Source organism: Lonchura striata, chromosome 13 (genome assembly GCF_050655825.1).
Source record: "Lonchura striata isolate lonStrDom1 chromosome 13, ASM5065582v1, whole genome shotgun sequence".
Taxonomy (NCBI): Eukaryota; Metazoa; Chordata; class Aves; order Passeriformes; family Estrildidae; genus Lonchura; species Lonchura striata.
Window position 1 is genome coordinate 9,589,211 of NC_140715.1, and position 26,965 is coordinate 9,616,175.

The window sequence follows — 26,965 nt, forward strand, 5'->3', positions numbered from 1 at the left end:
CTCGCGCGCCGCTGCACGCGAGTTCCGGGAGGTGGGTCCGCCCCGGAAGTGAGCGGGGCCGCGGGGCATTGTGGGACGGCGCAGCGGCCTGGCAGGTAAACAGGGCTGGGGGGACGGACCGGGACCGGGAACCGAGACCGGGAACCGAGATTGGGATCGGGAACCGAGACTGGGAAAGGGACCGGGACCTGGACCCTGAGAGCGCGGCTCGGGGCTCCGAGCGAGCGCTGCCGGCCCGGGCCTGGCGCCGCTGCCCCCGGTCGCTCTCTCGCCTCCCTGCCGGGCTAGGGCAGGTCCGGGTCCGGGTTAGCAGTGAGGTAATTCTGTGTTTCTGCAGTGGGGCTCGTTTTCCAGCACAGAGGTATGTCAGAAATGCATAATTCGGGTTAGCTCATTTCCGTGACACAAAATCGCGTTGAAGAGCTGTGATGTCAGAGGGTATTGATGAGTAACGCTTTTCTTTTGTCTTCTATTTTTATTTTTTCCTAAGGAAAAAAGCCAGAATGGCCTCAGGTGCGGTAGCAAACGCCCCTCCTGCAGGGGGGGCAACTGATGTGAGCCTGGAGGAGCCAAAGAAGATGACAAGGGAAGATTGGAGGAAAAAGAAAGAATTAGAAGAACAGAGAAAACTGGGGAATGCACCTGCTGAAGTGGATGAAGAAGGAAAGTATGTTTTGCTAAAGCTGTGCTTATTGTAAAGTGGCTGAGGAAAAATCTCTTTTCTTGTTGTGGTTAAAGAACAATTGTGAGGGTGACACATGATTTCAGTGTGAGGTCCTGTAGAAGTAAATAGTTGAACTTTGTATTTTAATGTTCCAGTCATACGATTTTTTATAGAAAAATGTAGGTTCAATGTTTATTTTCTGTCAGCTGCTGACAGTTCTACTAAAAAGTCCCATCCATGAAGGTAATAGCACGGGGTATTTCAAAAGTGAGCAAGACATAGCACAGGAGTCTTTTACACTGTAGCTCATCTGTTGCCTCTCCCTTGTTTTTGCAGGGCTTGTTGCTTCTGAGCAGTGTTGCTTTTTTTTTTTGCTCAGTAACACTACACAGAATAAGCCATTTGATTTGGAGTCAGGAGTTTAGGTGAATTCGGTGGCAACAAAGCCTCAAAGTCTGTGTTTATTAAACTGAGAATTTATTTTGTGGTGCTTTGTACCAGCTTCATTATTTATTATCACTTGTGCTTTAACGTGAATGTTGTTCATTAGAATGAGTTATTTTGGGCTTTTTCCCCATGCCGTGTGTTGACTGCGCAACATCTTTTGCAGAGATATCAACCCTCATATTCCTCAGTACATCTCCTCAGTGCCATGGTACATAGATCCTTCCAAGAGACCCACACTAAAGCATCAGAGACCTCAGCCAGAGAAGCAGAAGCAGTATAACTCCTCTGGAGATTGGTACAAACGAGGCGTTCAGGAGGTACATATTGTAAATGTAGCCAAACTTAATGGGAAGAAATGACAATGTTTGACTTAATTTAGAAGGCTGAATTATTTCTGTATTATAACTATGCTAAAATACATTAATATACTGTATAAAGGAGGATATTAAAACTACATACTATTTTTTCTGACTTTATTTATAACTCTTACACACCTTGTGATGAGAGAGAGTTTAGACACAGGTGGATTGGATTGGCCATCAGGCTCAAACAAGCCTCACTAGAATTTAATTAAGCACTCACTCTAGGTAAGTAATTCTCTAAACACATTCTGTATAGGAAAAATAAGAAGCAGAAATAGAAATTATTTTCTCTTTCATTTCTCTCTGTACACCTCTATAAAAAACCCTAAGAGGGAGAGAAATGTACTTACACACGTGTGCAAAGCGCTTCTCTCATGAAATACGGATTTGGGTCTATTACACGAGGAGATTCCTGGTTATGTGTTTCTGAGGGGGGCAGGAGTTTTTATTCAGCAGGCAGAACAGCTGTTTGGGCTTTGGGGAGGGCACTCACTCCTGGAGGTGTTTTTGGGATCCCTTGTGAGCTGTCCCAGGGCTGACGCTGTGCTTGCCCCCAGCACGCCGTGGCCACGAGGTACCGCAAAGGAGCCTGCGAGAACTGCGGCGCCCTGACACACAAGAAGAAGGACTGCATGGAGGTAAAGCCACTCCTAGCCCTGTCTTATGGCTGTGAATGCCACGGGAATTTAATCTTTGTGAAGTCAGCTGGCTGCAGATGAAATACTGGGTTTGGAAAAGCTGTTTTGAAAAATGTTACAAGTAGTGAGAGATGGCCTAGAAATTTCTAAAGAAATTATTAATGAAAAGTAGAATTCTGTCATCCATCAATTCCATTTGTAATAGGATCTGAAATAATAGATGAAAATGTTATTTTCTTGTTAATTGCATTAACTCGTGCTGTTGTGTCTGTCTTCCTGCTTCATCTCCGGTAGAAGCCACTCCCAGAAACTGTTTTAATTACTTCCTTAATTGTAGAAAATAGAAATAAGAATTTATGGAGTTTGAAGTCAGCTGTGCTACATAAACATGCAGAACTACTTGCATTAATTTACAGTCCACAGCCTTACAGTGCTGAATTTAGTTTGCTTTAGAGGATCTTGATTGATAATATTTTTAAAAGGATATGTGAGTGAGTAACCTAACAGACTGATATATCTTTTTTTTTTTCTTTCAGAGGCCCAGGAAAGTTGGAGCAAAATACACAGGCATGAATATTGCCCCAGATGAACACGTGCAGCCTCAGCTGATGTTTGATTACGATGGGAAGCGAGACCGGTGGAATGGTTATAACCCAGAGGAGCACATGAAGATCGTAGAGGAGTACTCCAAGGTTGATCTGGTACGTAGGGGCTGTGATTTACTGGGGAGAGAGTTAGTGTTTGGTGTGGCTGGGCTGGGAGGAGGGACACTTGTAATGTGTTCTGCTGATATTAGAGTGGTGCTAGGGAGAAATATTTAAATAAATGCATTCTTTTGCTGCACAGGCCAAACGCACACTGAAAGCCCAGAAGCTTCAGGAGGAGTTGGCATCAGGGAAGCTGGAGCAAGTGGTAAGTCAACTTAGGTAATATGTTTTTCCTTAGGCTGAATAAATATAAAACAGATTACTGATGCTTTCTGACTCTTTAACTCTCTATACAGGGTCTGTTGTTGGGTGTTATACCCTCCCGTAATTTAAAGGTTTTCCTAACACACCAGCACGTTCTGTGTCACACTCAAAAACTTGAAGCATCTTTTTGAAGTGAGAATTGCTTTGTGTTCCAATTACAGACTGAAATTCTGTGTGATTATTATTGTTGCTGAAATTATTGACATGGAATTTTGGGTCAGAAGAGCTTGTTTTCCATGTAGTAATTTTTTTCATATACCAAAATGCTCTTCTCCTATTTAAAGATAAAGTCTGACTAGTACTGAGGTGATGACTGTGCATTGGTTTAGTAATGTTTAATATAATTTGGAACAGAAGATGTTTCCTTAAGAAGAAGCAAATTAGTTTAAGATAAAATCACTGCTCAGTGACTTACGAAATGGGGAAAAAAACAGAGACTTCTACTGGTCAGAAATAGGTTTTTTAAAGCCTCCTTGCAGAGGCTGTGCTGTCCCCTCGTGGGTTGTCACTAGATGGCACAGCGAGCTCGATCTGCCACCCAGCCCAGACTACAGTGCTTTTTACAGACCTCCCCAGCAGAAGATTCTTCCTCTTTTCTTGCCCATTCTATGAAGCAAACACTGTTGGCTTCTGTATACTTATTGCTTATAAAATGGAACTGAAAGAAGAAAAGTGTGTTTGAAATTTAAGAACTGCCTCTGAGAGAGAGGACTGAGAGATTTGCATAGTCAGTGCTGGCCAGTTGCTGGTCTGTGTTCCAGGGCTCACAGTTATTCCCATCTTTACTGCTGCAAGTATTTTTCAGTTAAAGACTAAGCAGGTTAAAAAAATCTGGCTGTGTTTGTCAAACTTGAATTCTGCCTTTTGTGCTTAGTGTTCCTGTAAATCCTAACTAAATTCCTGAATAAATATCTCCTTAATTCTTTTTTAAGCTTTTAGAGTTGCAACTTGGTTATATTTACATTATATGAGATGTTGCAGTCTAAATCTTCAGTGTTCAAAGGCATGGCAAGCTCTAAATAACAGCAACAGTTTTAGAATTTGCTGTTCTTTCAAAGAATTGGAAATTTTGTTGGGGATACAGTGAGCAGTTCTCCAATGTGTGTCTGTCACAGAGAAAGCTAAGAGCATTCTTCTAGAATATTATGTAGCAGTGTTTCTGCATTTGGGGCCAATGGTAAATTGTGTTTTGTATCCTGCATGAAGCTCTGCTTTGATTGCCCTTTGTGTCCCTGCCATCTTGCTTTTTTTTCCACTATCTTGTCTTCTCTGCTGATGTGCTCTTTGTTTGCTGCAGAACTCCCCAAGACACCAGTGGGGAGAAGAGGAATCAAATTCACAGACAGTAAGATGATTACCCACTGCATCACACCATGGGCAAAGAAAGAACCTGTAGTTAGTGGAACAGTAAAACAAGGGTGGCACAAGGGTTTGAATGTTGTGTCCATGCCACTGCCCACCTCTTGTTTTGGGCAGAGGTTGCTGGATTTCAGAAAGAGACTTTTTAATTTCTTTGTGTTGTCAAGCCTTAGACATGAGTTTTTATGTGTGGTATATTTTGACTAAAATAACTGTTTTCTTAACATCACCATGGTTATGTTTTGATAAGTATTTCCATAGAAGGAAGTGAAAATTCTTTAACAAAAGTGCTTCTGAAGTGTTGAATGTTAGATTAGCCTGAGAGCACACTTAAGCCCAGGTAAACTATGCCACCTTGTAACTACAGGGATTGCAGAATTTTAAGGAAACCACTGAAGTCAGGTTGTTGTATATGTCTCCAGAGAGAAGGAACACTTTTAATTAGAAATTTTCCATTTCTCATCAGGAAAGAGATCATAACAGTGAAGATGAAGATGAAGACAAGTATGCAGATGACATTGATATGCCTGGGCAGAACTTTGACTCAAAAAGACGCATCACAGTCCGAAATTTACGTATTCGGGAAGACATTGCCAAAGTGAGTAAAGAGTTCTGTACAGATCTTCTGTATTCCTGAGAGTTAATTTCAACAAATTACACGTTCAGTTATTAATTACTTTGTTTGTGGGTTTAGAGGTTTGGAAGTTAGTCTGTTTTCAGTTCTGCTCCTGCCCGTGTTACGACTTCATCAAGGTAATCCTTTTGCATAGATAGAACTTCTTAAAAGATCTAAACTGGAGGATGCAAGAGTAACCTCAGTTCTTTCAAAATCATAAATATTAAGTATCTTTTATGTTGTTTTTTTTTTTCTCTAGTACTTGAGGAATCTAGATCCAAACTCTGCTTATTATGATCCCAAAACAAGAGCAATGAGGGAGAACCCTTATGCCAACACAGGCAAGAATCCAGATGAGTAAGTTAAAATGAGGTCATGCTTGTATATCCAACAAAACTCTTAAAAATGTTGTTAATAATTTTATATTTTCTTTTGCCTGTATGTCCTTTAGCTAATGATTTTCTAGTCAGTTACATATATACATATTACTAAGCCTAAAAAGAAACTCTTTTATTTAGGAACACATTTTGGTTTAGTGTATAAAAGTGGTATTTTTGTAATACCAACTGATCCTTAATCTTCAGAGACATGTGGACCATGGTTTAGTGTAATTTTCTGTACAAGGGCTAGGGCACTGCTGCATGTAGAGGTGATGCTTGTAAACAATAATTATATTTATGTGAAATATTTCAGTAACCAAATCTTAAACTTTATCCTTTGTTTCTTGGTTCTGGAGACTAGCATGATGTGTTTGTGGTACCTAACAAAATATTTTAATTAGGAATAAGATCTCCTCTTGTATTACTGGATTCTCTATAGAAAAGGTGTGAAAGCTTTCCATTGTCTAGATAGCTTAATGAAAGCTGCCATAGGCTGGCTTTTGGCTGCACACTTGGCTGTCTCCTGTAAACCCCAGGTCAGACACTTGACCTGTGTTGTGCTGGGAACATACAGAGCAAACAGACTGTGAGTAAAACATGTTCAGAGAGCAGTAATTGGATTAGCTGGCTGCCTAAAATAGAACGGCAGTTCCTAAATGATAGCAAATATTGCTCTTTCCATCTCTCCTTGCTCCCAGCTAAAGTAATGCCAGTCAATTGGGTTTTTTAGAGGTGGATGCTTTTGCTTTTCTATCAAGTCATAATTTGACCTTTGTTGAATCTAAATTTCTGCCACAGCTTTGCAGACTGTAAACTTTTCAGAGTGGCTTTGGGAAGATGAAAGAGTGGGGGATTGGGTTGCTAGCATTTTTGATCCTCAGTGTGTGTTTCACATGCTGACTGTGCATCTCTTCAAGGGCTGTGCACAAGTGTCTCACTTTCCTGAGAGCACTAAAGGATTCCCAGGCTTTCTTTAACTCAGCCAAATATGCTGGGTCTGGACTGAAGAGTCAGAAATCCAGAAGCGAGATCACTGTGCTGGAATATCATAGACAGTTTGTGCATATTTATTAGGTAGCTAGGTCCAAGTTTAACTTTTAGTGCTTGGCATCTCAGAGCTTCAGGGCTGTGTCATGTGTCCCTTGAACACAGACATCACAGTTTTTGAGTGGCTGCCTAATGTTTTCATGTCTTTACAGGGAGCACAGGTTTTTGTTTCATATATAGAGTTGAATGCACCTTCTCCTTCTGTTCTTAACTCCTCGTGCACAAGAGAATTTTTACTTGCCTGTTTCACTTGTATGTATTTGAGAGGAAATGACATTACAAATGCTAAGAATTGTGTTCTTTTCTGCAGAGTTGGTTATGCAGGTGACAACTTCGTTCGCTACACAGGCGATACCATTTCAATGGCACAGACTCAGCGTAAGTGGGGTTTGGCTTTGGGGTTTTTTGAAGGAAATTGACTTAAAATACTTAACAAAGCTGCTTTCTTGCAAAAGAGAAACTAATCAATCTTTGTAGATGGAGGCTTTCTTTCAATTTGCTTCAGAATTAAAGAATGTAATTTGAATGTGTATGCCAGTTCTAGAGTAAGTATTGAATGGAACCTCTTGTGTCCACAGTGTTTGCTTGGGAGGCTTATGACAAAGGCTCTGAAGTTCATCTTCAAGCGGACCCTACAAAATTAGAACTCCTTTATAAATCTTTCAAAGTGAAAAAGGAAGATTTCAAGGCACAGCAGAAAGAAAGCATCCTAGAGAAGGTAACAGCCATTTGGGTTTATTTAATAGGAATTCTGTTGAGTTTGAAGTCTGGGTCTTGGGGAATAAGTAAGATTACTAATTCTATATGAGAGGGCACCAGCTCTTCTCAGCAGCTTAGACTTAAAATGTTCTTATATTTATACACACTATCTTATCAATTGATGTATTTATTTATTTTATTGGTATAGGGACCTTTGCAGGTCTGCTGGTATTTATATTCTTAGGAGCTCTTCCCTAAACTGTTAGAATTTCTCCACTGAAGAAATCTGAATTTCTTACCGACTCAAATTTTGGGTACAGTCTTTTAGATAAATACTTACTTTATATTTTGCAGCTTGTTTCTTAGACAACTGAAAAAGAACTAAATAATTCATTTTGATTCTGTGTCAACATTCAAGTTTGGAAGGGGACAGGAAGTATTGCTGTGATTCTACTCAAGCTGGTCTTTGGCTTGATCTCTAAAGATTTTCTGCTTTGAGTGAGGAGTATCACTGTTGTCATTCTCCAAGCATAAAGCAAAACAAAAACAGACAAAAAACACAACAAAAAAACATATGCACACCAAACCCCCACAAAACTGCACCAAAAGACACCACAGTGGCCATAGGAGATTATGTATTTCTGTCCTAACTGTTCACTAAAGATTAAACTGTCTCTGTAACACTCTGTGACTTCTTGACAAGGTACCAAATGTGTTGGTTTTGAAATTTTGCTTAACTATATGAAAGGTGGTTTTTTTCCAAAACTACTATTTGTCATTTCTATTTGCATTTAGTATGGAGGACAAGAACATTTAGATGCCCCCCCAGCTGAACTGCTGTTAGCTCAAACAGAAGATTATGTGGAGTATTCTAGGCATGGAACAGTCATCAAAGGACAGGAGAAAGCTATTGCTTGTTCTAAGTATGAAGAGGATGTGAAGATCAACAATCATACAGTAAGTCCTAGGTTGAGTTTAAAGTTTTAAAAATTAAATACCATCCCATTGGATGTCTATTAGGATGCAGCACAATATAATTAATACACCAAATACATTCCTCCTGTCTCAATATAACACTCTCCCTTTTCTGTTAAGGAGAAACTTCAGATTTTCATAGTTGTGATGTGAATTTGAGGAGTTGCCATGGCAGTCTTAAACTAAAGGAGAAGTTACTCTGTTTGCCTTCCACTTTAAGTTGACCACATCCTGTTGTGATTCTCTTTTTTGACAGTGTACCTGTAAGGTTCACGTAAAATAGCAAAAATATTTTTTTAGCTTCCTTTTGGAATATTTGAATAATTTACTTACCAGGATTCCAGAAGGAAATTTTAGCCTGCCTCTTACAGGAGTAACTGTATGGTGTGTTCTCTTGCAGTGCATTTGGGGCTCATACTGGAAAGAAGGAAAGTGGGGTTACAAGTGCTGTCACTCCTTTGTCAAGTACTCCTACTGTACAGGAGAAGCTGGGAAAGAAATTGCTGTAAGTATTCTCTTTTTATTCATGTGGAAAGAAATAAAAAGCATTCATATTCTTACTGAAGGTTTAGATTCTTTAGCTTTTTGAGGGAGGTTGGTTTTTTTAGTGATTTGTGGGATTTTTTTTGTGTCCTTCCCCTTTCAGATGTGGTCAGTAACAGGGTACACTTGTTCTTGTCTGTTGTATAGAACACAGAGGCAAGTTTAATGGAGGGACAGCCTGAGGATGAAGAACATATGACAAAACCCAAAACACTGATGGAGGTAGGATGTTTCCCTTTCTCAGGAAGACTGATACTTCTCAACATTTTATCTACAAAATTCTGTAGAGTCTTAATCAGCCTGAAAATTACAAGACTGCACTATTAGAGCATTAACATCTCCATTGTAAACTGAGCTCTCAAATAGCATTAATAGAGGTTTGCATTTAGTGTTTTGGGCACGATTAATGTTGGCTAGTTGAATCTGAAGAGTACCTTGTTTCCCACCTTACAGATCCACCAAGAGAAACAGAAAGAGAAGAAAAAGAAGAAGCACAAGAAAAGCTCAAATTCCGACAGCGAGGGTGAAGAGAAAAAGAAGCAAGAAAAGCTAAAAAAGGTGCACTATAATCTTCAGTGGCTTTGTGGCAAGAGGAGCGTGACAGATTTTACAGCATCAGTTTTATGAAGTTGTAGTTCTTGGTGATACACCATGGGGTGGTTTGATGCTCATTTTGAGCTAACTAAATAGGCTACAAATGCAACTTCTTTTTCAGTAGCAACAGTAGTAGTTTGAGGAATGAGACAGTACATAGCATTTAAAAACTGAAACCCCAAACATGTAACAAAAAATAAAAAACAATTCATTTGCACTTGCTAGGTTACGATCATATTTTAGGTAAATCCTGCGAGTTTCTTACTTGATTTTGATATTTGGAAAGAGATTATAGTGTCTTGTTTGCTAAACAGCATTTTACCATCATTTTATGTTAAACACTAAAAAGTGAGCATTAAGTGAAATGTACTGAGGGTGGGCCAGACAGATGTGCATTGCTTATTCCACCCTTGTGCTTGCTCCTTGTCCATCATACAAGAATCTAAAACAAACCTTCATTGTTGGGAGTTTTTTGTCTAAGTTTCACTGCAGAATTTTTGATTGCCTTTGCTTTCATTTCAGGCTCTAAATGCTGAAGAGGCTCGACTTCTCCACATCAAAGAAATCATGCAGTTAGATGAGAGGAAGAGACCATACAACAGCCAGTATGAAACCAGGGAGCCAACAGAAGAGGAGATGGAGGCCTACAGAATGAAAAGACAGAGGCCTGATGACCCCATGGCCTCTTTCCTTGGGCAGTAGTCACAGGAGGCATCATTCCAGGGCACAGGGCTTTTTCCACAGTTGTTTACAGCTCTCTAGACATTTGATTCTCTTGCACATGTCTAAAATGGCAGATTTTGCATTCTTTGCAAAATGCAAAAATGTGCTTTCAGAATAAATTTGTGAAAGCTTTCAGCAGACATGAGCAGTCTAGTACCTACTGGAGTTTTGTAAATGTGTGTGTATGTATACAAATACAGGAACATATATACACACACATATATGTAATATATGTATAGATAAAATGCATACATCTGCTCTGTAAGTTCTTAAAAGAGATCTGACTGAAATCCTAGGTTTATTTGCCCAACTAGTATGTGTATATATATATATATATATATATATATTTGACCAACTAATGCATAAATTTGTGATGCAGTAAAACTGACTAGTCAGAAGAAATAGTCAGCAGGTGTCAATATAGAACAAAAACTATTGACAAAAAATTGGCACAAGTACTACCAGAGCTTCTTACTTGTAAAGCCTGTAAAAAATCCATAGCTTCCTTATCATTTTGCAGTTAGTACTTTGGAAATGTGTAAGTTAATTGATAAAGATCTTAAGTGCTGTCTAGCCTTTTAAAAGATTAGGAGAAGCTGACTGTAGAGTTTTTAAATTCCAATTGTTTCTTCAGACGTATTTCCACAGAAATTTCAATTGCAAAGATCTGAGTTCTTTGGTTTCATTTTGATAACAGTATCCTGTTACATGGTGTGACACCAAGTGTCAGGCTCTAATCCTGTGTGAGAACGTGAAGCAGCATCTGCTTTAGTTTGGCAATGTTAGTCCTTAAATTGAGAGTTTTCCCCTTTTAACTAATTAAAAGCTGAACTGGGTGAAAAATTGCACAGCATGACTTTAGAGTTGGAAGATTTGGGAATTACTTCTATTGAGACTTAAAACTGTCTTTCCAAGGAAAAACTGCTCTTTTTCACAAATAATTACATACAGAAAACATACTGTGAGTGTCCTGTGTGTGATTTCAGAGACTCTGAGGACTGAACGTTTTCATTTGGCACATGTAGCTAATGATGGCAATTCTGCACTGGTCTGCAATGTAGTTCTGTATTAATATGATATGTGATATTCTGTTTGGTGTTCAAAATTTTAAGTATTTACTGTGTGTCAGGTCCTCTGCCACACAGTAAAAGCAAACTGAGTTGGCTGATTTGAGCTGGGATGCTCTTCTCAGGGCTGTAACACCTGAGGTTGTGCCAGCATGTCCTGCAACTCCTGTTGGCTTGGTCAGTGCCATATTGTCTGAGGGAAGAGGAGCTGACCAGGAGGGTTCCTTGAGCTGTTTACGTACCTTTCTCAAAGCTGCAGTTTAGTCTAAAAAAAAATTAAATCTGAAAGACTTAATTCTTTATAAAGGAGGTAATTCAGAAATCACACAGGAAATAACACAAAGGAAATTTCAAGACTAACTTTGTAAGCTGTGGATTGACTGCCTGCAAACTTAAATACCTCAAGTCTCTACTGAATTTATGTTAAGTGATTGTTCTGGGATTAAAATTCAGTCCTAAATTTAGGATACTTAGATTTAACCAATTAGTCAATCCCAAGCACTTGGGGCAATAGATGATCCTTGATGGACTGTAAAGGAAGTGAGCTCTTTTAAAGGGTTGTCAGGTTATTTCTTTTAACCTTGAAAGGACAGTGTATTATCCTGAGACTTGTTCTTAAACAGCTGCAACACTTACCTGATGATTTAAAAAAAACTCATGCATACATTTCCAGTCAGATGGATAAACATTTGTCAGGATAAATGGCAGGAAATGTGAAGCAATGCTGATACACTCAGAATCTTACAGGAATAAACAGACCTGTCTGGTTTTCATCACAAATATGAAATAGCATTTCTCCTCTTTAAGAGTTTATTCTGGGTGCAGCATTTCATGCATAGAACTGTGTAAGATTATTTCTTACATGAGCTTTTTTGCACTTGCCCCAGGTTTCTCCAAGAACAGGAAAAGAATATAGTCAGAATTTAAAAATACCATTTTGTTCTTCACCTGCCCAGAAGTAATTATCCATTGGGCTGTCCACTGAACCTAATATCAGTCCTGCCTAAAAGCAAATGTTTCATGCTAATAATTTTTATGATAATCAATATAAATCAGCAAGGGGTTTTTATATGGAAAAAAGTTACTAATATAAAACGATAAATACTTACTTTTAGATTGTCAACAACCTTTGCATGGGTTGTGAAATAAATAGTTTAGATAGTAAAATATTTTTTTAAGGTGAGATTTGTGATGATCTGAGAACCTGTAAAACATAAAGACTTCACCCAAGGTTTTGTCAGACTTCTGTGAGTAATCCCCATGAAGTTAATTGCTGGGATCTGCTCTTCTGCCTTTGTAATGGTCACACCAAGCTCTGTATTTATTGCTACAGTTGAATTTTCTGGTGTCTAAAAATATAACAAAGCCATTTTTACAGGCCCATGTGTAGAAGACTCAAGAATTACTTTTCACCATATGTTGCAGTAACCCAAGCATTTCCAATGTTACGTTACTGACACTGTCAAGAGCGTCCTGAGGAATGCCCAGTGTGTTCTGCAAGCTGCCCTGTTGAGCTCTGCAGCCCAGGACAGCCCAGAATCTCAGGATTTCTGATAGGATTCCTTGGCTGTGCCAGGAATGCTCACTCACCCATGCTGGGCTTACTCCCCGTGATGGCACATGGCCAGGGATTCACACACTCAAGGGTCCTTCCAGCCTAGGATCAGACACACAATTCCTATTTCTGTCTAGTCCAGGCACAGTGTGGCTGCTCTTGTGGCAGGTGTGCAGTTTGCTCCTCTCTCTGCCTCCCTCTCCCTGTTCCTTCACCTGTCTCTGCTGATGGAGACCATTTGTAGGTGGTCCAAGACAATTTAATTGTAAGATCAGAGGGGTAAGAGTTCTGTGCTCGTGGTGTTTGCTGCTTTAGCTGCCTCCAGTGCTGCTGGGAGGCCTCAGCAGGAGTTAACCACCTAAAAAAAGTGTCCCACTTTCAGCAGCGTTTAGCAGCCCTTGCCAAGTTACTGCTGTTGGTTACACTGCCCCCATGGACACTCTGGTAATTCTTTGATGGTTTTGAATACCTTGAGGGGGAAGAAGGGGTTAATCTGGGGGGGAATTGGCACAAAAACAAAATCCTATACTTTCAAGGGTTTTTTTTAAATAAGCTGAAACTGATTTCTGATATGAAGCAATTCTTGCTTAACTGATTCATTTGTCAAACCAAAGATGTGTGAAATGCAACAATGCCAAAAAGCAGTTCCAGGCAGATCTTGGCTGGCAGGTTCACGTCTCTCATGCTCCTACTTGTGCAAAATTCTGAGTTTCCAGTTCCAATCTTATGAGAATTCCCTGCAAACCCTTGACTGAAATAAGTTGATTAACTGGAGACTCTGCCTTTCTCTGTAAGCAGCATCTGTTCCTCGGGAAGCTCAGTTAATATTTGCCATGTGGCATTTCCCAGCAAGGGCTGAACAGCCCCACAGATCCAGCAGATGCAGAAACAGAGGCTCAGCAGTGCAGGGATGTGGGTGACTCTGGGATGGCTCAGTCCCTCCCTGCCCTTCCTTTGGCACCAGCTGCTCTCCTTTCCCCAGGCAGATCCCAGCACAGAGGAGACACCTCCATCCCTGCATGGTCTGTGGAACTGCTCTGAAGCATTTCAGAGCTGCCTCAGGGGGGTTGGGGGCTCAGCAGAACCTCTTCTGCCACACCAGTGGGATTTGAGCTTATTCCTGCTCTGCTCAGGTCTCCTGGCCTTAAGAATCTGCAACCATAACCTGAAGTGACCCTGCCAATGCCCACAAAGCTGGCCTGGGGCACAGTTATCTGACACTGGAAATCTGCTCTGGTCAATAGAGCAGGGAACTGGAAATAAACAACTTGCTCCCTTTTGCCCTTAACTTACTGCATGAAAGTGGGTAAACAGCTGTGTAGCCCCAAATATGTCCATTGAGGAGCTTTTCTCAGCTCTGTCTGAGAAGCATTGAGTTCAAAGCACCTTTATATATATATAAATACATATATATTGTGGGTAATTTTGCCTAAATCATATAAAGCAATGGTAAAACAAAAGGAATTTGCACATACTAAATAAAAAGGAAACCTTTTCCAGGTTTGTAAGTCAATTGTCATCATTAGATTAAACTAATAGAATTTCATATGGTTCATCTAGGAAAATTGCTTCTTTTAGTGTATCTAAAATCAAATTTCAAAAGCAGAGATCAATTGTAGCATCTTGTATATCCCCTCACAGGAGTTTCAGAACTGACACCTTGTGTGCTTCCAGTTTTCTGTTAATAACTTCTTGCAACTTTACCACATGAAAAGTCTCTTGAAATTTGTTCCCAAGTTTTTTGCTATAGTGAAAACCCTTTCAGAAGTTGTTTGGAAATTTCCATTGTGCATGGCTTGCAGGATAAGGTTCTTATTAGCAGGAATGTTTCATAGAAAAGAAAATATGTGCTTCCTAAAATAGTAAGTGCAAAATGGCTTTCATAGCATTTTGTCATCCCAATGCCTTCTGAAGTTCAGGGAAACTCCAGAATTTAAATGATTAACTGGCATTTCCAGACTCTTGGCCAAAGTAACTCTTATCACATCTGAATGTTCTGTTATTAATGAGCCAGGTTTGCTTGGAGCCCTCTGAGACCCTTTTTACTGTTTGATTACTAGAATAATATTGCTTTTCCTTGTAAAAATATGTGCTCAAGTTGCACTGGGAGACAGCCTGATTTATTTTTTCAAAAGCTACCTTGATAGAATCACAGGATGGTTTGGGTTGGAAGGGACCTTAAAGATCCTTACTTCAGCCAGCCTGCCTTGAGCAGGGACACCTCCCACTAGACCAGGTTGCTCCAAGCCTGGAACACTTGGAAGGAGGAGTCCCTGCCCAGAGTCCACATTGCAGAGACATCCATCAGATCCTGCTGGGTCTACACATTGAAAAGCTCCACTGCAGAAAACAAAAGCACACGAGAAAGAAATACATGTTGTCAGTTATAATTCCAAATTAGTGTGTCCTCAAAAGCCAGACCTTCATGTTCTGTATCTCTGTTGTCCCCTGGCAATTTTTGCTTTAAGCCCTCCCCCACTGCTGAGCTGCAGCTTCATTGCTGTACCTTGGTTTATCTGGGACCACGGCAGAGCTGCCCTGCTCTGGATCTGGAACTTCACCATGTAATGCTCCTTTTTCTTTCACATCTAATGACCACAGGATTTATTTAGCCTCCTGTAACAAAGCTCCATTGTGCTGGAGTGTTGTGAGGGAAAGCAAAGAATCAGCTGCTGCCTTGCTCTGTAACTGCAGTGCCAGCCTGCCAGGAGTCTTCCTTGGAATTTATTTCTCCAAGTGCAGAGGATGTGGGTGATGACAAAAGCAGGCAGCAGCTGCCATTGCTGCTCTTCAGCTGGACTCTTGTCCCAGGGGAACCATCATGTCCCTCTGTTCTTACTTCTCTGGCATTTTACACTATTTAAAGAAACAAACAGGTCACCCTTCTTGTGGGAGCTGTTTATTTGCACATTGTGCTACTCTTTTAACACCTGTCTGCAAGTGAAGTTCCTGAACACAATTTTTTAAATATAGTGATAAGTGGTGTTTAAATTCTGGTTTTATAAATACCTGGAAAACTAGCCCAGCTTCTGATGAATGACACATTCCCTGAGCAAAATGCCCTGATTATTCTTCAAGGCTCTCTCTTTTACAGAGAAGAGTATTGCCATTAATTTGTGTGGAATCATTATCAGACTGAGTTCACATTTCTGGGAAATCTCTGTTTGATGGTAGAGCTCTGGATACACATCCATGTTCCAGGCACACACCTCTGCAATGAGCTCAGGGATCCCAGGTTGGAGGGACGGGCCCTGATGCTTGTTTCAAGCTCACACTCCTTTTCATACTGAAGGAAGCTCAGCAGCATTCTCCTCTCTCTTCTCTCTCCTTTTACCTGACATCGACTCAAAATTCACCCAATTCTTCTGATAACTCTTCCAGCTCAATAAACCATTAAATAAGTTTTAAAAAGCTCAATAAACCAGGAAATAAATAAAAACCCTGATCAGCTTCTGCCAGATCAGCAAACTGAACCAGCTCAGAGAGCTCAAGTTCTAGAGCTGAGCAGGGCTGGTGTGGAGGAAGGGGAGAGAAGGGGTGAAGGCAATCTCTCTCCTTCCAGCAGCAGCTTGGACTCACTTCCATTTCAATGGCTTGAGCAGATTCTGCTCTGAGGCCCAGAGATCACTGGTGATCTGTGAGCCACACTTAATGAAGTTCAGCTGCTTTGAGAAAAAAATATAAAGCTGTGCAATTAATTAAAACCACTTATCCAGGCTGGTACAGCCCCTTGAATCGGAAAGGGAAAACAGTGCTGTGTGATAGGATGCTCTCTGAAGATATTTCCAGTGGGTTCAAAGAGCCCACATGCTGCTGGTGTAGCACTTAAATGTGCTCACAACATGGTTTCACATGGAAAAACAAAATTTGCTTGGCTAAATATTTGTTTTCTTTTCTAACGAGGCTTCCAGATATGATTTGATGGCTCCCCCCTAAAAACCTACCCTTACATATTTTAACAGGGACAAATCATGTAACCTTACTCAGTCAAAACTCTCAGTGAAGATTTACATGACCAAAAGAAGCCATATCCATTTATGGCAGTTTTTTGCAAGTGTGCTTTCCCCAGCACATAACTGCTTCCTTCTGCTCCACACTGCCAAAACCCTGTCCCTTGCAGCTGCTTATGGTGCTGAGAATTGGGAAACCAGCCTTGGAAGAAGCATGAGGAGAGGAAACTCCCCTAAACTGCTCTGGCTGCAGAACATTTTGTATTAAACCAGGGACTGAAGGAACACGGGGACCTGTCTTTGATCCATGGAACATCAGGATGCCTTAGAACAATAGTAGTGACTTTGTTAACCTTTCTTCTATAAACTATTACAAATTAACTAGATAATAGGCAGTGTTAAAAAAAAAAGAAGTTGATTATGTACTGTTATAAGGTCATGCAAAAGGATTAACTCCTGTAGGAATTATTGGATTCTAGTGAAAAAATAACGAATATGTGTCAGTAATGACACTGCCTTAGTCTTCTGTCCTGGTGTGGTTACTAGGTAGGGCAGCCACATCTGTGAAGAGTGGGGTTGATGAGATCTCTCAGGGATATTACTTTGTCCATTAGGCTGCTGTTACTTGGATAGTTTTGGTGGCTAAACCCCAGGATTGTTATTTTTCCTTGATATCAGTGCTGACCTAGTTCTGCAGCGAGTAACTGCACAGCCATCTGTATCCCAGCTGATGCCAAGGCATGAAAATACCCTGCAAGGGACAGCCCTCGGGCTGGAGGGAGATTTAGGGCAGCACTTGCTATTTGTGTTACTTCCCCTTTGGACTGCACTTTCCCCACCTGGGACAAAAGGCTGGGCAGGCAGAAGTGCTGGAACAGCCCTGCAGGGCTCAGGGGTTTGGCCAACCCTGCCCACAGCTCCTCACTGGGGCTTACTTCATCCTGCCTTGTGGGGTTCAGCCAGCAGTGTTTTTGTGGTTTTGGGACTCTGAGAGAAGTCAGTCACAGCCATGAGAAATTATTTTGATGTTGAGTTTCTCTGCTGTCCCTGCTGCCTGTACATATTCCTGTGGTGTGGCACTGTCCCCTGGCAGTACAGGGGCAGTGGCAGAACGTGGGGTGCCAGTGAAGGGAAGCAGACATCAGCCCTGCTTGTGTTGAGCACTGATGGCTGCAGGTTTTATCCAGAATTGTAAATTCCTGCTTTCAGGAGCTGCACATGAGTGCATCCCAGCACAGTGCAGATTAGGCAGCAAACCTGTAAAGTAGCATTAAGATGCAAACTTTGGCCTATAATCCTAATTATTGCTTTTCTACTCTCAAGCAGTTTTGTGCAGTGACCGTGGCAGCGCTCAGAAATGAAAGTTGTGCTGATGGCAACCCCTGACATGGTTATCAGGGGTGTCATGAGGTTTTATGGATCTCTGAAAGCACCAGCTGTAAAAATTCAAGGTTTTCCTGAAAGTCACAGCTTTCAGTTAAGAAATCCACCATGTATATCAATATTTTGGGGTGTGAAGAAAAGTTTGAAAACACATCGATGTATTCCAAAAGTTTAGGTACCAAAGGACAAAGAAAATAAGTGTCAGTTCTGTTGCTTTTATAAAATCCCTTGTTTATTTTGTTCATTATGGGTACCATAAGTTTGTCAATTGCAAACCTAAGCAAACTGTGATTTATAAATATCCTGAGAATACTTTGGTTATTTCCTAGTGATGATGAATGGATGGTGGAGCACTCGTGGCTGGTGCAGGGCTGAGGTTTTTGCCTTGTTTCTGTCATGTTCTCTGACACTAATGTGTTCTAGTGTTTTTAATTGCCAAGAGCAGCTGTAAATCCTCCCTTTGGGGATGTTCCCATCACATCTCATTCAGTCATTATTAGTCATTAAACATCTTACCCTGTGACTGAATCCAAGGCTAGAGCAAAGGGCAATTATTCAGGCCAAATCAACAGTACTTCATGTGAAGGCAGTGGGAAGGTTTTATTGCTAATACTTGTGACACGTGGATTTACTGTGGCAGGTGGGGCCCTAAAGGAGCTCCCACCTGCTCCCTGTTAGCTCTGCTCAGTGTTCCACGTGTGAGGGTCACTGCTGAGCCCTCCTGGAACCCAGCCTTGGAACCATTTGCCACTGTGAGACTCACCCCACCAGAGCTGCAGACCAGATGAAACATTCAATAACTTCTTTACAAGGCAACCAGTTTATAAGTGAGGAGGAGCATTTGGAACATGTGATTTAGAGTTGGGGATATTTTATAATTGCTGAATGCTATTATCACACTCAAAGTGCTGTGCATTAGTGTGAGTTACTGGTGAAATTTCCCCTGGTTTAGAGCTCAGGTTGGGTGACACTGTGGTGACAGGGCTGTTTTCCCAAGGCTTGGCAGTTTTGCAGAGTTTCAGGTGATCTGCTGACATTCTGCACCTTGCAGAGGCTTTCAGCACCCTCAGGTTATGCAGGGATTGTGTTTGTTTTAAAGAGTGGCACAGTTTTTAATGGATTTATCCTGACAGCAGTGTGGTAAGAAGAGTGTTGTTCATCCCCAATTAACATACAAGAGAACTTCATTAGAGGACCCTTGAACTCAATGTCTGCATATTTGTCTCACAGAGACAGAAATCAGGCACTGTGCTGCATCTGGAAAAGTCTGGGCTGTTCTGATGTGTTGAAATGTCTTTTAAAATCTCCTTATCCGTATAAGGGCTAAACCTTTCAAGGATGTGTGACGAATCCCAGAGCCAAACCAAACTCCCCAGAGTGAGTAACTGCTGCAGGGTCCAACTGCTGGAGTCCTGGAGAGGCAGGAGCTGCTGAATTAACTCTCTGAGGTGCAGGGTGGAATGATGGCTTTGACTTCCCCTATTTTCTCATGTGGCATGCTGGAACCTGGATTATTCCTGTAGGACTGAGGCCAGGCTTGTCTGCAGCACTGTCCCAAACCTGTCTTCCTTCTCTGAAAGACCTGCACAAGTGTTTCACGGGCAAAAGGAATGTACAAAAGGCACCACTGGAGTTGGCAGCTCTGCCCCCAGACCAGAGTTCTGCTCATCACTGGGCAGGAGAGTTGCTCAGGTTTGCCTTTTTCCCCCAGTGCAGGATTTTCTTCCTTCTCATTTGACTGCTGGAAATGTCCCCTTACCTCCTACTGCAGAACACATGATCAGATACCAAGTCCCTGCCGTGTGAAAATATGATTAAGTGCAATGACTAAACACCGAGTTAGTTACTGAGTAACTTCTCAGGAGCCCTTCTCCACACTTGGGGAGTTACTGAATACAGGTTCTGGTGAAAAAGAACTGAGCTGTGGGATGGCCTATTTGTATACTGGGCTTTGAAGGGGAGCCTGGGTGGTTGCTCACAGAAAAACCTGAACTATTAATTAAATGAATAATCAATGAATTGTATTCCAGAGGCTCTTCATGCTCAGGACAAGTGGATTGAGACTACCCACAAAAGGATCCCTGTCCTGCCCAGCTGCTCTGCAGCAAAGCCATTCCAAGCTCTCTATGATGGCACAGCCGTGCTGGAGAGCAGGGTGGGCACAACCCAAAGGCTCAGCCTGTGGCCCACTGGAGAACACTTTTGTCCTTCCCAACACATAAAACACAGCCACAGGTCAGAAGATTATTTTTGTGGGAAGTGTGGAAGTGTTCCCTGGAGAGACAGTTCATAACAAATCATAGAGCTCTAGCCTGCATGGCATTATCCAGCTTAGTTTGAGGGAAAAAATAGTGCCACAAAATCAGCTTATTTTTTAAGCCCATCTGGAAACTAGTGGGAATTCATTTCACTGAATAAGGCCATTATAAATTATATCAGGCTTCATGACATATATTTGGAGGCAGAAAAAACTTATTGCAGAAGCTTGAGTTGATTCAGAGTCACACAATATACATGAAAGCCTACTGTGTGCCTTCTGTGCACTTTTATGAACAAAATATTTAGAATTATTTAAAAAGCCACACAAAAAAACTGTGGCATACAAAACAGAGCTTCAGCTGTTGCCTTGAGCTGCTTTAACTTTTACTGTACACGCCTTTCTCTCTCCCCCTTAAGAAAACAGTACATAATCTTTTAAGAAAATCGAATCTAACTCCTTTGTTGGATTAAAACTAACTACTTTCAGTTGGATTTAATTAGTTGTTGTCTAGCAGTGCTTCTCAAGTGCCCCAGGGCAAGGGCTGGGGACAGCAGGGGATGCTCCTGGAGCGGGGACATCCTGGAGGGATGCTCGGGGCGGCAGGGCAGCGGCCTCGCCCGCTCTCCCGTGCCCTTGGAGCGTGTTGATGGAATTTTTCAGCGGTGCCCACGTGGGAGCGGCGGCAGGCGCGGCGCGGCTGTGAATGATTGACCGGGAGATAACGCGGGGCCCGGCCCACTGCGGCTCGTCGCCTTGTGCCGGAGCTCCGCCGCTGTCCGGAGCGCCCGGCGGAGCCGGCCGGGCTGTGCCCGGTGTGTCCCGGTGCTGCGGGAATGGCCGCTGGCCCCGGGAGCCCCGGGGCCCCGCTCGGGCTGGGCTGCACGAGTTCTGCCCGCCGCTGTGAGATCTCCTCAGCCGGAGTGTGGGGCCAGAGCACTGCTGCTCTTTTAGAAAGAGAGTATTGGCGGCAGAGAATGTGCGCTGGCTGTACTCGCTGGGAACATTCATTTCTTCAATTGCTGGAGCTCGCAGGTAACTGTGTGCAAGGTGTCCTGCCGTGGCAGCGAGCGGGGAACTGGGTGAGCTTAAGGTTCCTTCTAACCCAGAGCACTCTGTAGTTCTGTGATTCTAACAAAGCCAAACAACACCTCAGAGTGTGTGTGTGTGTGTGTGTGTGTGTGTGTGTGTGTGTATTTTAGATGCCTGTACCTGGTACATACTGTCTGCAGCAGTTGCTGTGCTGTCTGTATATTTGCTTTATGCAAGAAAAGAATGAAAAGAACATTCTGCTTACTCTGTTGTTTGTGTTGTGTTTGCTGTAAGTCTGGAGAACGTGATTCTGCTCACCCATGCTCTCACTGCTCCTCAGCTGTGGATAAGTGGCTGTGCGTGGGGTGGGATGCAGTGAGATCCCGGCTGCAGACCTTTGAGTGCGTGTGGATGAGCTCACTCGTCTGGGCTGTCAAGCAGATTTTCCTTCCCCTCAGCAGCGTCTCTTGAGCGCTGGGGCACACCCCACACGTGCCTGGCCTCAGCGGGTGTGTGCAGTGTGTGAGTGGGTGGGTTTGGGTGCTGGAGGCACAGCCAGGTGCCAGGTGCGTGTGCCCTGTGCCCATGGCATCGTGCAGGGAGGCTCAGCACACGGTGCCATCCCAGCTGGGCAGCGAGGGGCAGGCAGGGCCAATGGTCCTGCTGGGCAGGGATGACCGGAACGTGGGGCATCAGCCCATCCAGGCCGGACACGAGCTGCTGCGTGGTGCTGGGAGAAGAAATGTCGGACACACAGGAGTGCGGCTGCTGCGTTTTCTATCAACCCTTTCCCCCACCAGGGCTGACTCAGCTCTCGGGTGCATCTGCTGCCAAAGTCCATGTGCTCCCATCTGAGGCACCCTCTGTAAGAGCCAGCCTGGAAACAGAGGAAGGGGCAGCATGTGTGTTGGAAAATGTTAAAACCGCATTTTGAAATGTTTAACTTGGGGCTGGAAGCTGTCTCAGGCCACCTGAACTTCAGGGCTTGTCCTCGGGATCTCTGATGGCATTTTCATAGGGAAATGTGGGAATGAAACCAAATAATTGAGGACAGAATTGAAGTTGTAACAGAAAAATTATCTTTAAAATCCTAAAATTATCAGTGTGCTGTAGTGTGTAAGGGATCAATCGTATCCCTGCTGTGGACGTGGACAGTCTGGAGTGTCACCTGAGTCTAATGCAGTCACAGGAGCTCTGCTCTATCCTTGAGTGCACAAATTATGTGGGTTTTTTTAGAATAAATAAAATCTAGGTCTGTGGTAAATGGATCAGTTAAAGGGTCTGGCAGGTATATATATTTTTTTAATGCATAAAATAGCTACTTTGGCACAAAATGTACTTAATGATTCTTCAGCGCAGGCAATGTTTGAGGCTAATGGTGAAATGCAGATTATAGAGGACTGATTTGGGAACTCAGAGAGGAATTTCTGTAGAATGGGTTAAATATAGAAAGGTGGATCTGCAAAACTTTCTGTTTGGATGGGAACTAGCTGGTATGAAGTGCTCCAGACAGGAAATCTCTTGGTCCCTTGCTTTTATGTACCCAGTAGAGCCTATCACTGAAACTGCCACTGCTCTCTGAATTACTCACCTGTTACCAGAGGTGAACCTGTCCTGCAGTCACCTGCTTAGGGAAGGTCTCTCACAAAAGCTCTGAGTGCTGCCTTGTCCCAGAACTGAATTAATTTGTACTTCCCCAGCTTTTTTCCTCTGCCATCTCCTGCCAGTCTTGCAGCATGTCTGGAGGGAGGCTGAAGGAGGGTGGGTTTAGTTTAGATACTGAGAGGAAATTCTTCCTTGTGAGGGTGCTGAGGCCCTGGCACAACTGTAGCTGCTCCATCCCTGGAAGTGTCCAAGACCAGGTGGGATGGGGCTTGGAGCAACCTGGTTTGGTGAAAGATGTCCCTGCCATGGCAGGGGGTGGGACTGGGTGATTCTTAAGGACCCTTCCAACCCAACCACTCTGTGGTTCTGTGATGCTCTTTGTGGACCAAGGGCTTGATTTCTACCCCCAATTCTGAGCAGCCCCCCACCACCACCATTAAACCTGTTCTAATGGATATTTCCAGATTATTTTAAACTACTAATCCAGGTTTTCATTTTTTGTTCTGGAGACCAGAGATATGTGTAGTGAGGTTAAGCATAAACATTTTGAATTCTGCCCAAACAAAAGCTATGGGAAAATACTGGAATGCAATATTTGCCAAAGGAACAGAGCAGTCTAATATATTATTTCTTGTGTATATTTGGTGGTTTCCTCTTGTTCCAGTGGAATGTTCTGTAGTAAATGGATATTGCATTACTGTCCACTCCAGCCCAAAGGCAGGCGTAATTATATTTAACATCTGTGTGGATTAGGCTGAAAACAGACATCCTGTGGAAAGGAAAAGTTTCCATCTCCTATGTCAAAATAAGAAAGAGCTAATGGCTTTTTTAAAATACCACATTAATTGATATTACTTCATAATCCTTGATTTATAAATGGAAGTGCTAATATCGATTGCCAGTTATATTTTAGACTGCTGCTATGAAAGACTGGAAAAGTTACATGATTTCCTGAGGGTAGTAAGGTATTAAAAAAATGAATTTGTAGTTAGGAGGAGTGCTGAGAAGGCAGAGGCCTGGGTTCTGCTCCTGCTGTGGGACTCAAATGATTTCATGGCAAGGCAGAGTCCTACTGGTGTGGCAGAACAGAATTTAAGTTTGTGAGATACACTCTGAGGTCCAGGGAGATTATTTTGTTAGGTGGAGCTCCACTTCCACATCTGTGCTTGCTTTCTCTCTGTTTCTCTCATGTCCTCAGTCTCCTCCTCACTTGTGTTCAGTGTTGGGAAGTTTTCCAGGTACCACAAGCTGATTCCTGTGCTCTCTTGTTCTCAGGGATAATCTAGGTGAGCCAGCTTGACCATGTCACCCTATCCCATATTTTAGCTGTCGGTATTCCCTAGATGGAAATTACTTTGGGAATGTAGTGGAGAGACGTATTTCTTTCTATATCTTCATGAAGTTCATAGCACACAGTCTAAAGCTTGCAAAGTTCAGCAAAAAGCTTCTTTGTACATTAAGGGACCAGAGAATGAACTTTTTGATCCATCTGAAGCCATAATTTAAATGATATAAACACATACATGATAGATAAAGAGTATATATCTACAATCCCACTTCATTGAGGTGAACTGGATGCTGCTCCTTCCCCAGTCAGTGCCTCTGGATCCATCCTTGTCTAAAACTGGAGCTGCAGCAGGAATGTTTGTTCTCATTGCAGGTTTGTCTGAGGTAAACATAACCACAGCGTGTAGAAATTGGAATCTGCAGTGTTGTTCTGGCAAGGGCTCTTGGACTGCAACTACAGAGCCATCCATAAAGTTTCTGAGAATAGTTTTACATTAGAATAAAGCATATGTAGGTGCCAGAAAACCACAATTCTTCAAAGATAAGATGTCTCCAGGACATTTCCCAGCCTGCCAACCCTCACTAGTAAGTTTGAGTGAGCCTCAGCTCTCCCAGAGCTCTGATAAATTTGCAAAAGGCAAATTCTGATCCAGGCAGTGCTGGGAATACATTGGGTTTGGGATGTGTGGGAGCTGGTGAAGCTGCCTGTAATAAGCACTTGATTTTTTCTAATTACAGGCAATTAATAATGAACATGTTTTTAAAACTGCTTGCATAGATTGCTAACTAACTACCAACTCACAGGATTCTGGACTAAAACCATGCCAGTGGAAGGGGATGTTGAACTGGATTACCCCTGTTTTAAGGCCAGTTTCTTCTCTTGTGAGCTTGACTTGCTGCCTAAGCTGTGGGAAGCTCAGTGCAGCCAGGAGCAGGTCAGGGGGTCCGTGAGAATTTTATTTTTCCCTAATGTTTTTTGGATTGCCTTGCTGGGAAGCAGTCAACATGATAAAAACAAGAAAACATGTTTATTATAGATATTAATTACATTCTATTAATTAGTTAATTTAATAATATATATAGTCATTCTAAAGACATATGTTTAAGAATCAACAGTGTCATTCGTTTTTTTTTTTTCTTTTTGATTTTTAGTACTTTAAAGTCCGTAATTTTTTAATGTTTTTGTGGTGTTTTTGTAGCCTGTTAAAACACTTTGGGGCTAAGATTATGGCATCAAATGAACTTGATTAGATTTTAAAAAGAAATAAGGAAAATATTATGACATTAGAAGGGATGAAATGGAAATGGTTGAGAAGAAATGCATACATTTGAGATTAAACTGATTTCTGGCAAAATCATTTTCTGAGAAGCACTTAGAGGTAGAAGAAACAGTAAGTGTTTGGTGTTTAATAGAATAGAGACTGATGCTGGTGGAAACCAGAAGAAATTTTTAAGGCTGCATAAGGAAAGTCAGGGAATTCGAGGACAATGGAGAGGTATGTAGTGGGTGACTGCTCTAATTAAAAGGTCAGACTCTGTTGGGTGCTCAGTGCTCAGAAAAGGTCTCTCATGGGGCTGTGAAGAATTGCCAAACCTCATCTTCCTCATTAATTCCTTGGCCAGAGATTGGGCCATAGCTCCCTTCCAAAAGCAGTTTATTTGGGCCATAGCTTTTCATCACCCAGGAGGCATGTTAGAAAAATGCCGAATGTTCCTGTCCATCAGTGGGATGTCATCCCTTTGGGAAGTGGTGCCAGGAAGGTGTAGGATGGACCCATTCTGGTAGTGTGGCTCCAGCAAAGCTCCCTTGCTGGTCACTAGGGATCTCTTCTTCCTTAGAGAGCCTGGCATAGAAGGGTGGGGAAGTTTTGGAAGGTTTGTCTATGCCCCTACACAAAAAAAAGGGGATACTGATAGGCATTGTTGTTGTTGTTAATTTTAATATTATTAATGTTATTGTTGTTATTGTTACTTTCATCCGTCTCTAAATTTCTCATGACCCTTTGATAGCTCCAGAAAGCCTCAAGTGTGTATCCATGGGTTTTACTGGAAATATTTACATTCCTCAAACTGTGGTGAAATTTATTTCTGTGCACACAAGGCATAAACCTCCTCTAAATCCCACTTAGGCTCTGTTTTGGGACTGTGTGACACTTTGACTTCCCAGTAGCTGGGTGAGCCTTCCACTAAACCTAGAAGCCAAATGTGAGATTTTGTCCTTGGGTGTTGACGTACAATATCCTTGGTGATCATTACCTACCTGTACAATAGTTCTAGAGATTGCACTGAATGAGAAAAACAGGGATTAGAGTCTACAGAAATCTTAGCAAAATAATAGGGATTAGCAGAAAGTGTGTTTTTTCAGTCAACCAAAAGCAGTATCATCTGCTATGTTTGCCTTAATGTTAGAAACCTAAAGCTGTAAGCCCAAGGGGATAAATTTTTTTATTATAGGCTAGAAACAAATAATAACAAAGGGAAAATATCTGTCAAAAAGAAAAGGCAGAGAAAGAGAGAAATAGTGACTTTCAGAGATGCTGGGCACAAAGGCAGTGCTTTCCTGAATGTAGTATCCTTCCATTTCTCTCATCCTTTCAACAGTCATGTCAAAGTGATGGAATTTGAAGACTTCAGACATTTGTCTGGAATTTCTGGATATTTCAGAGTCTGGTGAAAGAAGCAGCTCTTATTTCCAGACATCTCATATCTCAGAGAATGCACCCATGTTGTGCAGGGGCATGGGTTCTGTCCAGGAAGACTTGGATGGAGACCTGGGAACCTGTGCTGGATCACCAGCTAGTGACCTCCTGA

At 42.1% G+C, this 26,965-nt stretch overlaps 1 protein-coding gene across 3 annotated transcripts; it reads left to right on the plus strand.

Moving 5' to 3' along the window:
• The first annotated feature begins 62 nt into the window (after positions 1-62).
• Positions 63-10,977, plus strand: SLU7 (spliceosome associated SLU7). Of its 3 annotated transcripts, none has more exons than XM_077786704.2 (16): positions 63-361; positions 491-667; positions 1,275-1,428; positions 2,031-2,111; positions 2,648-2,812; positions 2,958-3,023; positions 4,380-4,427; positions 4,908-5,039; positions 5,317-5,414; positions 6,795-6,862; positions 7,063-7,202; positions 7,979-8,140; positions 8,559-8,663; positions 8,849-8,923; positions 9,155-9,259; positions 9,818-10,977. In XM_077786704.2, exons 2-16 carry the CDS (start codon positions 504-506, stop codon positions 9,995-9,997), a joined length of 1,743 nt encoding a protein of 580 aa, XP_077642830.1. In that variant the 5' UTR covers positions 63-361; positions 491-503; the 3' UTR covers positions 9,998-10,977. The 3 variants fall into 3 exon arrangements, with proteins under 3 accessions (XP_077642830.1, XP_021405225.1, XP_021405226.1); XM_021549550.4 differs by having other exon boundaries at positions 63-95; XM_021549551.4 differs by lacking the exon at positions 4,380-4,427 and having other exon boundaries at positions 63-95.
• Positions 10,978-26,965: the final 15,988 nt, after the last annotated feature.